A 17,963-nucleotide genomic window follows, 5' to 3' on the forward strand; every position below is an offset into this window, starting at 1 on the left:
CAGGATCAGTCCTACACCGTGGCTGTTAAGTATACTACTCAGAGACCCCACAGTCTCATGTAGTTCCTGTTTTCTATTCATTAGGAGCAGCGTTTTCTATTTACATCATTTTTGCTTATGCAAATCAGCAGCATACTGATCACATCACACACACAACAGTCAGGCCCAGCACACGTTTGCTAAATGTTGCCTCCATGCACCTCCGTAGAAGTCAAGCAGTCAGTTGCATTGATATCTCTTTGGACCTCATATTGAAAGTTACAGTGAAAAGTTCAACAGTTTGAATCAACTCCAGATCTTTTATCGGCTTAATCTGAGATGAAATAATGAGGGAACGGCCTGCTCAAATATTTACAGGCTCACATACTGGACATAGTTCTACAACAATGCATAGGTCTGCCACTATGTTGCCAAGAAAGCTTTCACACATGGAAAAATATTTATGAATCAGTAGTGAGATGTTTTCCGACCTACAAAAGAGCAAGACACACTGAGACGTCCACTCAGTTTCAGGATTATGCTTCCACTCACAGTGAGTGGAGGAGGTCTGCTGAGGGATTTGGGAGGTTTGTGCCAAACACTAAGCGACGCTGCAGGATGTACTTGACCGTCTGTTCCACAGAGATGGCAGCCAGACAGAAAACTGCAGCATGCTGATGGTTTAATTGGACCTGGCAGTTATCAGTGATGATAGCATAGAGGATGAGATAATGAACTTTTCACAGGCAAATGGAAATGAGCTGAATGTTTTTATTCAAAGCTGAGCAGTAGAGTACCTGATGTTCAGCTTCCTGTTCACAAAATAGAAAATAAGCCTTTGAATTTTACCTGTTTGCTGAGCCAGGAATGGATAATAATGGACAGAGGCAGTGATTCAAACATCACAGTTTGAGTGGGATTTTTTAAAGCATGCAGCTTCATGATAGAATTAGTTATGTGTCATATTTAGGATTTCAACTATTGGCATATATTATTATAATCCATATATCTTCAAAGCGAAACGTCAAATTTTCTAGAGGCTGCGATGACTACAAATTATTTGTTTACAAATTATTTGTTTTGTCAATTATGATCCAAAACAGATAATTGTAACACTTGAAGGTAGAACCAGTGAGTTGGACTAAATCTAGAATATCTGATGCTCTAAATATGCTTTAGAGATCATTTTCACAATTGGGTAATTATTGATTAATGAAATGACATTAAATGCCTAATATTGTCTGACTACTAAAATAAGGTAAGATAACAAAATGGTAAGTTGTATGGGTGAGAGGTATGAAAGAGGTGTGGTAGAGATTGTGACCGGAAAAAGAAAAGGTACATAGGTGGGAGAGTGGAAATTGTGGACAAAGGATGTTGGAGTTGGAGCTCTCGGGCAGGATTAAAAGAGGACCACTGTACTCTATAGAATCTAAAATGGCTCAATAATAATTAATATAGTATGGCATAACCAAATAGATAAGAGATAACCCCAAGGATATTAATTTTGGTATTAAGTTAAAAAGTATTGAAATGTAAGTTTTGCGCTAATTCTTTTTAATTTTTTTGAAAATTTAAAAACAGTTATCAAAAAGCAGTTGCTGTTTATTTTACAATAAATTGTAGATTTTTTTTAAAATGTATTTTATTTTTTTAAAACCGAACTCGTATTATTGTTGTATTTAGTTGTGTTTAAAATGAATCGGGGTCGTCTATGATTCCGTCTTGAAGACGCGTTTAATAAATTCCGTGTTTAAACTTGTTCCGTTCGGCTACGAACACGAAAGTTAACGGTCCAAACACATCACTCTGACGTCATGCCGACATAGAGACGTGGCACGCGGACGGTTAAACGCTCAGAGCAGTTTACGCAACGTCCTCTCGTTCATTCAGCAGAAGGGAGGAAGGAGGCAGGAAGTCACGGTACCCGAACTAATAACAGCCCATCTGGACCCGGAGACATGGCTTCAAATAACGGCTCGGTCGGAAAATGGGAGGTGGTGAAGAAAGGCAAGAAAAATAGCAACAACTCCGGCGGAGGAGGCAAGGTAGCGGCCGACAAGAAAGCCAGCGGAGAAAGGAAAGCCCTGGGCGAATCTAACCAGCCGTCCAGACGTAAGTGAACACGGCCCACTGCTAGCTGCTGAAGCTCAACTTCACGCAGCATTACTTCCTGGTATTAATTTTATCTCACACCGTCTGCAGTTTTACCAGCTCAGCTCTGAGTGGCTCTACCTTAAGTCCGTGTGTCGGCGTGAATTTTAAACTACTAGCTGAGCGGCCTTTGTGCTTCGTGCGGCTAGTTAGCTCGTTAGCAGTGTCAACAAAGTGAACGTCAGCACTGAGAGAGTCTGTCAGCATGTGTGAGACGCTTTTTGACCTTTGACCTCCCTTCAGCTGCTCTTTCGAACGAGCCTGAAGGTGTTTTTGTCATCTTGGAGCTGATCGGTATGACGTTAAGCAGCATTAGTTTGTTTTTACCTCGCCTACAGTGATGGCTGTCATTTCTCTGGGGGTAAATATTTAACAACGTGGCCATTTAAATCTTATGCTACACGTTTAGCCATGGTTTTACTTCAGCTTTATGCCTCATAAACAGTTATCACTGCTATTATCATCGTTTATATAAATAGATTAAACTCGTTACTCTATTTTGTTATTACTTCTGACTTTATTTTCTTACTTATTTAGAAGGACTCCTATTAGTAACAATACAACTTACTGTTCCTGTTTACCTATAATCCTCGAGGTGATCAGTGTCCGAGTTATATTTTTGTTTGAGCCTTCTGGTGTAAAGGGCAAGTTTTTTATAAATCAGAAGATGTAGGGTACTTTTATGAGTGATCTTTGAAAAATCAGAAACCTGGATGAGCTTTTCAACTCCAATTTCACCTTTAAGAAACCCGGCCACCCAGTCCTGCTTCTATCATCTAAACAATATTGCAAGGATACAACAATACTGACACTCCAGCTGTCACTTACGCTTTTCTTTCCTCTATTTAAATTGTTGTCATGCACTTTTAATATGTTTCAATCAGAAATAAGGGTCTGAGTACCCCTAAGTGCACTACATATGGTACACTGTTGTTTAGCTTGTGTCTTGGTGTTCTGTCCTTGGGATGAACCGGTCTTTGAAAGTGATGCTGGATCTGAAGTGCATTGGGATGCTATGCTTGGAGAAAATGCTTGTTCTTCTTTACTTTGAACTGCATACGTTGTTTCTACAGTAAATGATAACCACAGTGAAAACAAATAATATAAATAATATAAATAGCTAATTTTGATTTTTAAAAATGTTTTTCTGCTAATAACTTTTTATCGAGTAAAGTTTACTCAGGTTTTTACTTATGTCTTCTGATCAAACATGGAGTGAAGATTCTATTGACATTCCTCACATGAATAAAGTCACTGGAGTGTTGGATCTCAAACTTGTCCTCCTTTTAATACTATCAGTGGCAGCAGGAGAATTCTCATTGTTAACCAGAAATGTCAAAGTTGGAATTAGAGCAGGGCGATATGGCCAAAAATATTTATCACGATATATATTTGAAAATTTGCGATAACGATATAACTGACGATATAATTGATGCGAGACAAAATACAACTCCACAACATTACTAGCGCAAAAAGACAACCTTCCATTTATTTTCACTTAAACAAGAAGCTGGTTTTTATGTACATTAAAGCTTTATAAAAATGTAACAGTGCAAATGCAAATTCCTTGCTGAAAGTTTAACCAAAAGGCATTTCCAGTAGAAATGGGCTGACATATCCTGAGCATAACCATGTATAATATCCACTGAAGTTAAAAAGAGGTGCTTTGCAACATTAAACTGCAGTGTGCAGTACGTATTTTTCGGACCATAAGGTGCACGGGATTATAAGGCACATTAAGCGAAACAAAGCAGTCAGATAAATCAAACTTTATTAAACTCATTCTTCTTGCTTCCTCCACTTCTGTACCATTGATTCATTAATGTTGAATTCTCTGGCAGCTGCTCTATTCCCATGTTGTTGCAGTATATTAATGACTAACCTCGTATTGTGGATGGATTATCTCAGTTGTTCTCCTGACTGAAGTTTGGTCCGTTTACAGCATCCTGCCATGCGACTGAATTTGTCTCTAACTATCAGGAACCTTAACGTTAACTTTTATAAGTGGAAAAGTGTTAGTGTTCGTCCTCCAGCTTCACTGTTTATGTTATGCTAACATAGCTGTGTCGCTAGCGATCACGTAGCACATCATTATATACCAGCTAGCCCAACTTCAGTAACCCTACAAACGTCACTGCTGTTTAGTTTCCTGTCTTCATTTATGTTGGCAGTGATAGCAGAGCTGTACGTTTGATTTTTTTCAGAAATCTCTCAGTCAGAACATGCAATATCATGCTTAGGTAACTAGCGAAACTAGCGAGCTAACTTCCGCTAGCTTCCTGCTAACTTCTAACTCGTTAAATGTAATAAATTTTGTTTTCATGGATGCCTGGAAGTTAAACTTCATAGTTACACCTGGTAAAGCAGCAATGCTGATCGTTCTATTAAAGATGTAAGAATTTAGACAGTTTTTAACTCTGTGATGCTGCAGTGTTGTTTGACCTGAAGTATACGGAGTTTAGGACACAGATTACTCCCAGATTTAAGAGCATCTTAGTCCGACAAATACGACAATAACAACAGCCGCTTGCATGTTCTGCAAAAAAATGTGCTTTGTCGTGTATCTGACGGACAAACACCAAACCAGTTCCACATCACTGAAGTTGCACCATTTACAAACCAATTCTGGTTCATTTGTTTCACTCAACAATCGGCCATGTGCGTATGAAAACAAAGGCACTGCACATGTGCGTTTTACTCATATTCTATCGCGATATTTCATTTTCCTATCGTTGCCTAACATTATACCGGTATTACCGTGAACGGTATAATATGGCCCAGCCCTAGTTGGAATAAGGTGCTAAACTCAGTAGTTTGATTTACACCTTTAAAAATTGGAAAATGAAACCTAATTCGGTAACGTTGCTATGACAAGTTTAGACGTGCAGTTAGGTGATATTAATACTGAATTACCAGCAGCTTCAATCTACCACATTGCTGAAACATTATGTCAACCTAATGATGTTTTGTTTTTACTGAGTATGAAGCCCATACTGAAGCTGGAGCTCCTAATCTACTTATTCATTTTTTTCTGCCATGTTTTAAGAACCAGAATTAATTTGTGTTTTATCAAATCTTACGTACCAAACAAACCCTGCTGTTCCCTCTGTTTAGAGTCCCGCCCGGTGTCTCCTACTATGTCAAAGACTGACAAACACCATAGTTATCTTTATCTGTGTTAGAAATTACTCTTCACAAGGTCAACATATTATTTACTGACCTCTGATCAATTTCTACCCTTAAATTGACCAAAATACTTTCTGTTCACTAAATCTAGCAATAGCAGCTTGAAGAGGCTTCACTGAGTCTTTTGATTTTTGGATGATCATCACAAAATGATTATATCTCACTTTGCTGGAGCTGTTTGTTTCTGCTTCATTTTTATCACTGAATCTTACTGTCCAAAGTCTGATCACTGTGGCTGATTCAGTGGGGAAGTGGTGTAAAGCTTTAGTCTAAAGCTTATAAGAAATAAACCTGATCTGTTTAGTAAATGAACTCTCCAACACTTTATGTGAATCATTTTATTAACACAAACAACATAATCACACATTCAGAAAGATATTTTGCCAAATCTCAGTTTGTTTCTTAAAGGCTTTCATCAGGACTTGATCATGAGGCTGTTACTTTTGGGTCTGTGGTTTTGACACATAAAACTGGAGGATTTTTTTTTTTTTTTTAAACTTTAGCCTGGAGGGATTACGTATGTGGTTGAGCAAGAAAAGTGTTGCAGCAAAATCAGGCATTATGTAAGTGTTCAACAGATAAGAGCGTGAAGCTTGGATCACAGAGAAGAGTGGTAAATGTCTCTGCCTTTGCTGTTTGCATTATTTAAAAAGCCCTTTAAATCAGTGATGTTTATGATTGGGCGTACCTGGCCAGCGACTGCAGATGGGAATTAGCTAGTAGATAAATCTGGTACAAGACATCTTTTCTCTTATGAGGTCAGTGTTTTGGTCCCTGACAAATAAAGAACTGCTTGTATGATAACCATGCTCGGCTTTTTGTTCCCACATGTCTAAACATGTGAGAACCACAAAGCTTGAATTTAAGGAAGCTTAAAAACATCATCTCAGCTATTATTGGCTTTTAGTGGCCCATGGATTAGGGCAGTAAAATTTGTTCTTTTTGGTATTTTGTCTTGATAGAAACTATAATCTGAAAGCTGTCACACGTTAATGATTTCTGCTAATATGCTTCTTGTAGTAAATTACACCAAAATGATCCCAAAAACTGTTGTTTCTTTGAGATGGTTTTAAATAGTTTCATAAAACTGAGATGAAAAATCTACTATCAAAATGACTAGGGAGTCTGACTGTAGACAGTAAAATGTGAGATCCTGTTAGTTGTTGTTTCACAGTGGAGCTTTTGAGCCCACTCATAATACTACAGCTTATAGCTGCCTACCCCGCACCAGCCTCGAATGTAAAGCATAGGGTGAATGACTGCTGGAAGTCATAGATGTTACATTTAGGCTTATGTTTGAAATACTAATTACATTGCAGTGTTTCCCACTAATAGAATTTACTCAAGCGACACACTCAAAGATTTGAGTCATGAAAATATATTCTTCGCTCTTATTTTGAAAGTTTAGCTAGCTCTGATCCATCACATGTTTTGCGATTTGCTGGCTTTGTTGTCAGTTCTCTCCTTGAAATCTTTCAGCTATCTGGAGTCCTTCGTCTCAGTCAGGCTAATTTTAACACCACCATCTTGGGCTTCAGCTGGAGACATTAGTCCTCTCTCTGCTGTGGAGAACCCACATAAGATCCAGAACTAGAACCTGCAGCAGGTGAAGAACTGGTCACTACGCTGAGCTGACAGAGTTTGGAGAGCGGAAAAAGGACTGCTGTCATCAGCAGCAGTCCAGTGTGAGGAAGTTACTAGAGAGCCAGCAGCACAGTCTTGTGACAGTTCATGAAATGGTCACAACATTTAATCTGTGGATTCATATTTTGGGCTCTCTCTCGTACTGACTTGTATTCATGTACACAAAAAATGAAAAGAATATTCCCAGTTTCAAAGAGGGGAAAAAGGTGACATTTAGGCTACGTTCACACTGCAGGCGAAAGCGCATCAAATCCGATTATTTTTTAAAAAATTTTTTTTTTAACCCTATGCGACCCATATCCGATCATGGTATGACAGTGTGAACGGCACAAATCCAATATTTTCAAATTCGATCTGGGTCACTTTCGTATGTGGTACTGAATCCGATACATATCCGATGTTTTAGAAAGCGACTGCTGTGTGAATGGTCATGTCGCATTAAATCCGTCTTTTACGTCACTGACACAAGACAGACGCCAATTATCAGCGCCAGAGAAGCGCCCGAGAAGACATCGCGAATACTTCCTGGCCATCCAGTGTAGATGTCAGTGAACCTGTGGGGAAGACAACGTTGGAGAGCGTTTGCTGTCACATTTTTCTTTGTAGTGTGAACAAGCAGACAAAAAAAAATCGGAATTGAGCATTAACACCTGCACCTTAGAGAGAGCGGGGGTTGAATAATTTTACTGCTCACACCAGAGACCAGTTCGAGTCCCACATGGGAAACATTTTTACACTTCAGTTGGATTATATTAATTGTGTTATTTAATTATTTTCAGAGCTCAATGTTCGTCCAACTCCCTAATCTCAGAAACATACAGATAAAAATTGAAGATACGGCATGATTCATTCAGAAAAATAAATGTTTAGTATGTTAAACCTTCTGTAATCCAACCTTCAAGTTAAATTTTATTAGCTTTTTGCTTCTTATTGCTCTAAAACTTTAGAATGCCTTCCCTCTTTGCTGAGCGAAGTCAGTCACCCATGCTTGTAAAGCTTGTACACAAGAATTTCACTCGCATGTTCTGTACCAGTGTACCTGCACATGTGATGTAACAATAAAAGTGACTTGATTTGATTTTGATCAGGACACTTCTGTCTTTGTTTTGAACTGTTTGTCATTTACAAGGACTGCTGGTATTTCCCTAAGTCTGCAGTCATGTGCTTCTTTTTTTTTAAAACGGATGTTAATTGGTTGGTTTTAAGGAAACCAACCACTTCGCTTAAAGTTCCCTGTTCACTTAGACTTTAAGTGATTATCCACTGCAGACAATAGTGCACAAGGTCCCAGATAAGGTTGCAAGGATTTCTGAGTCATATGATGCCATGAGAAAAGACATTTCAAGCTCCACATTTTGTTAAAACCTCGATAATTAACCAGGGAGTCTACTGTTTCAGCAGAATCATTCCATGAAACATCAGTTTCATCAACCTCCCCCACCCACCATCACCCTCTCAGAATCAGCTGATTTATTTATTGGGTGCAAAAACATTGGTATATTTGTTGAAGCCTTGCATAATTTCACCTCTATATTAATGTATTTTCAGAGTTATAGGTCTGTGGTGGGCTGAAATTCAGTGTTTATTTTTTTTAAATTTAGTTTTATTTATTTTCCAGTATTTTTAGGCCTCATACAAATTTGTTTTTGTTTTTCATTTCCCAGCTGAAAAAATACAGATGAAACTGCCATGCAGGCCACAAGAAAACAGCTGAGCACTAGATACCAAAGATTACAAGACTGTAAATATAGACAGGTCTTTCCATGCCTTGATCCTAAAGCTTTGATAGTGGTAACTTTCCTCCCTGACTTGAAAAATGCTATAACAATCTTTACAGTTTCAGTGATCAACACACACAAGCACACATTCATGCAGCATTTGATTGCATACTATGCAGCTCTTCTACTATCACACACACTCACATGCCTGTTAAACCTCTTCATATGTTTCTCTCGTTATATTTTGAGCTTCTCTGTAAAACATGGCACACTCATGTTTGAGACTAAAAATAGAGACATGCTGACTCTAAATCCACATGTGTGACTAAAGCTTGATTTGGTTCAGTCCAACTTCTATTTTTCTCATGAAAAAGCACAGCCGCTCAGTTATGATCACAGATAGAGTTTAAAAAGGAGCTCCATTCTGAAACGGAGTACAGGAAAGAGATAGCACTGTGACTGACACGATGGCCTGAGTTGGAGTGAAGGAAAACATTTTTCTAGAGCCAACAGAAGCAGCCCATATTACTGTGATCACTATAAATGCTTCATAGGTCAAAAGCCAATTTGAGTCGTTCGTCAAATCACCTCATTAACCACCTTAAATTTAAAGAAAAGTGATCTTAGTTCCTGCCATCCACCCCTGGTGTGTTTTGCACACAAAATGACAAAATGATTGATCACCAACAGAGTAAAAACTGGTAAGCAGTTAAATTGCTCTCTGATTTCCCCACAGTGTGTAAAGGTGTCAGATTTATTCCAAGCTGCAGGTATTTGATGGGAAATGAATAAAAGCAGAACAGGGTCAATTTCCTCTGTAGAAACTATCTACACCCTCACTTATCTTAACTGCACTACTGTATAGCTCTGTGTAAATAATCATTCTGTACATTCGATAATCTTTAACCCTACAACTGTTTACAACTTGCATAGTTCCCATTTCTGTATAGCTGTATATCCCAGATTCTGTAAAGTTATTTATTTCATATTCTGTATAGTTTTTCATATTTATCCTGTACATAGCTTGTACTCACTACAGCCTGTACATACTTATAGTTATAGAATATTCACAACATACTTCATACCGTGTACATTATAACATACCATAATAGACCCATTTCTGTAATATACTCACATATCTATATTATTGCTAATATATATTGTAATATATCTATATCACTAAAGCACTTCTGGATGGATGCAAACTGCATTTCGTTGCCCTGTACCTGTGCATGTGCAATGACAATAAAGTTGAATTCTATTCTATTCTATTCTATTCTATTCTATTTCAATGTATTGCCACTTTCAGCCAGTGAGAGAGCTTTGACATCTTATAAATACAATTACTTGTTATTGCCTTTATAAAACATTGCAAATAAGTATTGATTTAATATCAAAGTACAGGCTCTAAAAAAAATAAATAAGGCGTTCTTAACTTTGTATAGGTCCTCAAAACTGTTTACCAGAAACACACAAGGGGGAGAGCTGGAATGCTGTTGGTGCTTAACTCCAGTCCTTTGTGAATTGTATTGAGTGTGCCACAAATATTCCTTTGGGTAACAGCCCATTACACAAGGCGTGGAGGGAGGGCAGAAGGGGGTAAGCAAGACGCTGAGGAGAGTAACTTGATTTTTAGGACTCAGGATAGAGGAGTCACTGCATTTCACTGCAGCTGCTTTGTTTTGTCCTTCAGCGCCCGTGAAGATGTCAGAGAGTCTGTATGACAGCTTGGAGAAGGTGGGAAAGAAGCAGAACAAGGAGCAGGTTCCTCCACCATCCGAGCCTCAAAACAAGAAGCCCTCATCAAGTAAACCACCCAAGAAGTCGTATTCGAGCAATACAGCCTCTCCCACAACTTACAAAACCCTCGAGGAGGCGTTCAAAGCGGTCAGTAAGAGACATTTTCTTAAGTTGACTGATATTAAACTCAATGGAAATTTAGTGAAAGAAATGACCCGAAATGATCTCTAAACAAAGCAGCATTGTTACATCTTCAAAGCCAACTGTCACATGCTGAAACTGATCTAGCCTTTGCTTGGAGGGTGTGTTCTTTTTGAGACTCCAGTGCTGATATTTTTCTCTTGTCCTGTCTTCAGCTGGATGTTGCAGACCTGAAGCAGCAGTTGGCTCGCAGTCAGACCCTGTTTCCAGAAAACCCTTCGGTTTGGATCAAAGATCTGGCTGGATACCTCAACCTCCATTTAACTGCCCAGGACACGGAGCCCACACTCAGCAGCCACCCTTATGGTCAGGCAGACTCTTATTTTGATATGCCCATTTATTTATCGTGCGGTTAAAGCATTTCAATACTTAAGTCTTCCTGTTTGTCTTTTCTGTCCCAGACTACCCATACTGCCTTACAGGAAAAGAGCTGAGGGGCGTGATCAAAGGCCTCATCGGACGTTGCAGCAGCGCTCTGCCAGATTTCTTCGACCACTGTGTTTACACTATGCTCAGGGAGTTGGACAGGCAGTCAGGTAAACCCAGGAGAACCTCTTACATCCTTTTATTGATGCGACTTTACTCAGTAGAACATTAACAGACAGGGAAAAATGCGCCAAGATACCAAAGCTGCAGAAATCTCAATAATAAACTTAAATGTTCTGTAAGTTGAAATAATATTCTGATTGAATATAAAACATATAAAACATTACATATGAACCAAATAAATACATGCAAATAAACAAGGGGGTAAATAGGTGGGGGGGATGTTTATGCCCAGGTTAGTGGTTGTCTTTGACCATAAAAACCATATCACCTCAATGGCAGCACAGATAGAAGTGAAGAGAAGGCCAGGTGGTGGACATACTTGACAAAGCCCACAAGGTAGCGACAGGCCTGAAGCCAACATCTGAAAGCAGATGAGATGAGAGACCCTGAAAGAAAGGCAGCTGCAGGCAATCATTATGTTCCTTCCTTGTATTCACTTTCAAAAAGCTTTTGTTGTGTCTAGATTCATCTATTGATCTAGATTGATCTTTGCACGAGCTAAACTAAACAAGCTTTTAGCGAGGAGCAAAAGTGCACTGCTGTGAAAGAAAGTGATGTGTCTTGTGGTGTGACTGTCTTGGCAGTCAGGGGACAAAAAACAGCAAAGATCACTGTTATGGTTCAACGCTAGGGTGGGGTCAAAACCCATCATGACTCAAACCTCAAATTACCAGTGTTTACCTTTTACCAAACTTTAACCAAGAGCAGTCAGCAAGGTCACCAGGATGCCTCATGAAATAAAGATTTTACCCAAGCATTGTTTCAGTTTTTAGTTAAAATTCATAAAGCAGAAAAAGAAGCCGAAAGTACCAATACCTAAAGCTTATTGTTTTTATTTCCAGGAGAACCTCTACATGGCTACAGAGTTTGCATTCAGGCAGTCCTGCAGGACAAACCCAAAATAGCCACCCAAAATCTGCCAGAGGTGAGTGTGTGACTGTCACTCCGGCAAATAATCAGCAGCTTTGCTACTCTTGTCCTGCTCTGCATGTTATTACACTAAAAGCTCAAGCTATATTTTTCCTAACTTTTCTGGACATGTGTAATATTATCAAATTATGTATTATATTTTCAAACTGGTAGTTTCAGAGGGGGTATTGCTGGATTTGTCTGTTTGAATAATTTTGCATTATTATATTGTAAAACTCTCCCTTCTTCTTGTTCCTTTTCTGCAGTATTTGGAAATGTTGCGGTCAGTTCAGAATCGTCCAGTAAAGTGTTTGACCATCATGTGGGCTCTGGGCCAAGCAGGATTTTATGATCTCAGCCAGGGTCTAAGAGGTAATAAACACTTTTACACAGAGGCACACAATAATTTCAATATTTTACATTACCGCATATCCATAAAGCCCAAAACTGCTCTGAACAAGTAGGCATTTGCCCAGTATTAGTCCAGATCTGTCTGTTTTCCCCTTTCTCCCACTTTCCCAACAATGTGTGAAGACAGACATTCTGGGTTGGGGTTCACTGAAGCAACAGAGCACATTAGAGCAGTAATATTCCCCCCTGATAGCTGCTGGTGCTCCAAGTGTTATTAGTTAGTGTGACTATATTAAATGTTTACAGTGCAAAATTGCAATGAAAGTTAGGGGGAAATGGTGTCTAAAATTACTGATTTAGTACAAAATCATACCCAAAGTGTGATTAAATATATTTATTTTCACTTTAACAGAAGAAAAGCTTCCTAAACTAAAGAAAATGTTATTTGTTTCAGTGTGGCTGGGCATCATGCTCCCTGTGCTGGGAGTGAAGTCTCTGTCCTCATATGCCATCGCCTATCTGGAGAGACTTCTCTCGTAAGTCTGACTCAGAAATCCATGAAATTTCTCAAATTTCTTCATCTTCCAGACACTTCCTTTCCATTCATTTGTAGTACTTGAACTATTAAGATCATTAACAGTGATACCTTTAATTTGAATGTCATGGATATTTCAACATACTTTAATTCTTTTCCCAGACTTCATTCAAACCTGACAAAAGGATTTGGTATTATGGGTCCGAAAGAGTTCTTTCCTTTGCTCGATTTTGCTTTCATGCCAAAGAACGCCCTGTCACCAAGGTAAATGTAAACCAGTGCAAACACAGACCAACAGCAAGACATATCAGACTGTTCATAATCTCTGTTTAGAAATAAAAGCATTGCAAAAATGTTATCTGCGTTCTGAGTCCTAATATATTTTTTTCTGTTTTTTATTACAGTCTGCAGGAGCAGCTGAGGCGTTTGTATCCTCGACTGAAGGTCCTTGCATTTGGTGCCAAGCCAGAGAACACGTTGCACACGTACCTGCCGTCATTTCTGTCCAGAGCCACGCCACACTGTCCTGACGACATGAAGAGGGAGGTGAGACCCACAATTCTGTATACATTACTGCTGCTACTGTACTGTTACAGCAGCCATCACAACACGATCTTTGACAAAAGTGATTAAATAAAGTAGAACTGCTCAATAAAATTGTGTTCTCACTAAACGATGTCAAAGAATACATTATGAGTAAAATGATAAAAATTAACCGCATTGTCTTCTGCTTCTTGCAGCTGCTCAGCAGTATGACTGAGTGTCTGTGTGTTGATGTTCAGAGTTTAGGAGTGTGGAGGCAGCTCTACACCAAACACCTACCCCAGTCCAGGTAACCTGTGGACCATTTATTTTTTTGTCTTTTTATTTATGATCACATCTCCACATAAGGTAAACTGTACAAATGAAGATGATTTCAAACTGATTTCAGACTCACTGCTTTCTTTCCTCAGTTTGCTTTTGAACCACTTATTAAAGTCCTGGAACATCCTTCCACCAAAGGTACAAGTGCTGTCACAATGTCTGTTGGCTCATAAACCAAACGCACCTCCCAGGGATACTGTTATTTAAACATCAAAGCCTGTGTAATCTGATTAATAATGCAGTTTTAATGTAACTTGTATTTTTATTGTCTTTTAATCCCATCACTGTGTTTTACTTGGACTTTTTTTGTTTTTAGCTTCGGAAGAACCTCGAGGAAACGATCCAGTCTTTTAGAGTGACCAACGAAGAAATGAGAGACACCATTGAATCTCATGACCTTCAGGAGTGCAACAGCCTGTGCCAGGTGAGCAACTCGGCCTGTTCATGTTTGTTTAAAAGGAAACTCGCGATTTCAAAAAAGTCTGGGTTAGACACGAAGATAGTGTAAATATTAACTCATGAAGCACCTCTACAATATGAAAGTGAGCAATATTTATAAAGTGCTGACAGAAGGCATAAAAAGCCTAAAAAATTAAGATATACATTTAGGAACTAAAACTAAAGGAATGAAGAGAAGAATATTAAATTGAAAGCTTATTAAAGAGATCAGTAGTGTTGTGCTATTGGAACGACTGTTTTGGGACTTACTGGGTAGTTTCCAAGCATCAAGGGCAGAGTTACTGAACTGGAGAACCTGGTGAGTTGCAGATGGGAGTACTGGAGAGATGAATGCATGAATGAGCATGTGCAACTCCTCTTTAAAAACTTCTTCTGACATTATCCCTGCTTCTTGGGCAACAACTAGAGATGTATGGAATCATAAAGCTAACAGTTGGATTATGAACCTTATTTGACATGTGCTTTGTGTTTCTCCAGAATCTGCAGGTAAAGATGCGTGGTCACGGGTTCCCCTGGTCCAAGCTGCTCCTGGTTCTGCTCGTGTTCGTTGCCGGCTTCATCGCCCACGACGTCAGATCAAACGGCTCTGTCGCAGGTCTGTCAGAGTGCCGTTTACTCACCATATTCGCCTATCTTTGTATCTGTGGCCTACTCATTGTGTTTATATTACGTTTCAGATTCCATCACAGCCAGGTATCTGCACTCCTCAGGGATCACAGCTGTATCTCAGCAGGCCTGGAGCAAAATAACAGTCTACTCAAAGCAGGGCTTCAGGTACGATCATTTCTAGTCAACAGAGCCGACACTTAAAAATGATCCCTAAAATCTAAAACAAGCTTCTGACTCACTTCCTGATAACGCTCAGGCACACAGTGTTTTATTCCCTGTGGTTTGTTGGCTTTTATTTAGAATTCTATATTAATATAGATTTATTAGATTAACCTGCTGTTCTGCCATAAAATTATTTGCTTTTAAAAAGAAAATTTAAAAAAATGTATGACTTTTTCTTTTCTTCCATTTTTCCTCTAATGAAGATTGCAGTTATGATCATTATTGTCTGTATTGTGTGTTTTGTATTTTCTGTAGCTGGTTGGAGACAAACACTCCTTATTATTACTCTGAGTGTGTCCGGGTTTTGGGTCCAGTAATGGAACAAGGTTTGGAAAAGGCAAAGTCAGCAGCTGTCTTCATCTCTGAAAACACCTCACGGTTTATTGTCTGGGTTAAAGAAACCACACCTCTTGTCATAGAATGGGTAAGGCCATGGCTACAGCTCCACCTGACCTTAAACATTTAAATGTTGAAGTACAATTGTTCTTTTTTGGGGGGGGGGGCTGAAGCACAGCTTTCTGGGTGTATATTAAACAGTCCAGCTGGATTATCATTTCATCCTTTTGTGGATTTATTTGTGTTTATACTGTGTCACTTTTCCCCCTTAATTAAAATTTTGAGCATTACATAAGAAACTACCAGATAACTACCAGTCTGACTCTGATTGTGTTGCATGTCTTTGTCCAGGTGAACACCAACACCCCAGAGAGTGTGTTCCAGGCTCTGGCATATTTGAAGGAGCTCCTCATCTTCCTACATCAAAACTACATCCTGCCAGCGCTGGCGCACACATCTAACCTGCTACAGAGAGCATGGGCCAACTTAGAGGACTCTTGCAAGTCAGTACTAACAGCAGCTCTTTAACAGTTAATCTTTATTACTACATGCCCGAGTGTGGGGCAGTTAAACTGGCTGAGACTGGTTTCACAAAGATGTATTTGGTCTGTGGGGTTAAACAAGAAGAACAGCACAGCTTGTATTAGAATAATCTGACTAAAACGAAGACACCTTACCTCTGGGCTGACTAACTATAAGAATCTGTGGCACTGCTGCAACAATGATTTAACTATGAAGCCCTCGTTATGGTGCTTGTTGGGATGAAACGTGATTCACCTTTACTTATTGCTGTGTTTTATTGAAGCCATTGAGAAATGCGTGCAGGTTACCAGTTGCACTGACAGATGTAGTGACATGCCAGTTTATCCTGCTGGAGTTTGGACCTCGTTCCTATTTGTTCTTTAAAGGGAGTCGCTCACCAGAAGTTTGGCAGATCTTTGTAGGCTTTGTCTGTGTACGTTTCTCCTATTTGCACAGTACCGTCACAGCACCACACACATTTCACTTCTCAGCAGTGTGTTCTTCTTCTGTTTACTGGAGCCAGGTAGTTGCACCCAGCTGATAAACAATTGGACTATTTTCTCCATTCATTCATCCTCTGACAACTGTCCAGGTCTCGGTTGTGAGGGCAGCAGTCTAAAGCAGAGATGCATCAGCGGCCTTTTCCTTGGCTGTTGATAACCTCTGAGGTGATTGACAGATGAACTCTGTAATGATCTGTCAATCAGTTATGAGTAGTGTAGTAGACAAATGTGTTTGTTTGTATTGTTTAAAAGGAACTAAAAGCATCATTAAAGCTGCAGTGAGTGATTTTTTTTTTTTTTTTTTTTCTTTCTCTGTTGCAGTGGGGAGGTGTCTGTATCATGTCTGCAGGGCCATGCCTTGTCCTTTACCAACTCGACGTGGCAGCTTCTCCAACACACGACCTCGGCAATCAAGACATGGGCCCAGGATTTGCTCACTCGAGCGGGATAACGCAATACACACACAATATGCACACAGGAAGCTAAACACACCAACACACACACTCTGGCCCAGCGTGAGTCTGTCATGTCCTTTGTGACACAAGTGGATGCCGCAGGGTCAGAGGGAAACGAGCTCACTCAAAAAAAGACCCTTTTTGTCTCTTGTTTTGGTTAAATTTTAAAATCAGTTTGGTGTTGTTTAGATGTTTGTTTTTTTTCTATCAGCCTTTTTGTCACTGCTGGATACGGAGGTTGTACCCTTCTTTCTCTCTCCCTGAGTTTTATACTGCAAATTTCAGCCACTGCTTGAGCCTCTGGGTTAGGCAGGTTCTGTAATTTATAGAAAATATAGGTTTGTAGATGATTTATAAAAGTTTTTATTTAAATATAATTAAAAAAAAGTGTTGTGAAAGTTGGTAAAGGCAGGGAACATGTCAGAAACGTCTCCAAGCCACTGAAAACCTCATCAGAGGGTCAAGTCATCTTTAACACCTGGTCCTGTGTGTGCAAACCCCTTGTCAAACCTAACTAGGGAGTTGTGTCTCTGGGCGGATTTGCTCGTCCAGAGCACGGTCGTAAACACAGTCTTTTCACATCAGTCCAGAAGAAAAAATCTGTGTGTCTTGTCTCTGCTGTTTTGTTTCTGTCCCGTTTTCTAATGCTTCACCTACCAGCAGAAGCTTCTCGCCCGAGCTGCGAGAAGCACCGACATCATGTACCTGAAGGTCAATGCGTTTCTGTGTTTGTGTCTGCGTGGATCAGTGATGCCAGCATTGTCATCCTGTATGCTGTAATCTGAGAAATGACATTTTACTTAACTAACCCCCCAGCCTGTAAACAAGATGATATGGAAGAGACCAATGTATTACTTTGTAATGTAAATGATTTGTAATAAAGACTCCAACCCCACTGCAGTGTTTTTATCAGCTGATTTACCCGAGTGTGCCACAAGCTACACAGCAAATAATAGAAACCACCTTGTTAACAGTTGTCTTGCCCTCAAACTTCAATTTTGCTTGTGTATGTTCTTATTAAAATATA

At 39.4% G+C, this 17,963-nt stretch overlaps 1 protein-coding gene across 3 annotated transcripts; it reads left to right on the forward strand.

The window, feature by feature from the left end:
* The first annotated feature begins 1,817 nt into the window (after nucleotides 1-1,817).
* Nucleotides 1,818-17,831, forward strand: tmem214 (transmembrane protein 214). Of its 3 annotated transcripts, none has more exons than XM_086264838.1 (17): nucleotides 1,818-2,094; nucleotides 10,375-10,568; nucleotides 10,778-10,928; nucleotides 11,024-11,158; nucleotides 12,014-12,096; nucleotides 12,347-12,452; nucleotides 12,886-12,967; nucleotides 13,129-13,230; nucleotides 13,371-13,512; nucleotides 13,707-13,798; nucleotides 13,920-13,968; nucleotides 14,147-14,254; nucleotides 14,767-14,884; nucleotides 14,967-15,063; nucleotides 15,376-15,544; nucleotides 15,808-15,959; nucleotides 16,803-17,831. In XM_086264838.1, the coding sequence occupies exons 1-17, from the start codon at nucleotides 1,941-1,943 to the stop codon at nucleotides 16,930-16,932; spliced, it is 2,064 nt and encodes a 687-aa protein (XP_086120964.1). In that variant the 5' UTR covers nucleotides 1,818-1,940; the 3' UTR covers nucleotides 16,933-17,831. The 3 variants fall into 3 exon arrangements, with proteins under 3 accessions (XP_086120964.1, XP_086120965.1, XP_086120966.1); XM_086264839.1 differs by lacking the exon at nucleotides 1,818-2,094 and adding an exon at nucleotides 2,380-2,494; XM_086264840.1 differs by lacking the exon at nucleotides 1,818-2,094 and adding an exon at nucleotides 5,937-6,077.
* The last annotated feature ends 132 nt before the right edge of the window (nucleotides 17,832-17,963 follow it).

Source organism: Aulonocara sp. 'chitande type north' Nkhata Bay, linkage group LG15, assembly GCF_057382095.1.
Source record: "Aulonocara sp. 'chitande type north' Nkhata Bay isolate Kocher_YH1m ecotype deep benthic linkage group LG15, A_spYH_male_GT1.1, whole genome shotgun sequence".
Lineage (NCBI taxonomy): Eukaryota > Metazoa > Chordata > Actinopteri > Cichliformes > Cichlidae > Aulonocara > Aulonocara sp. 'chitande type north' Nkhata Bay.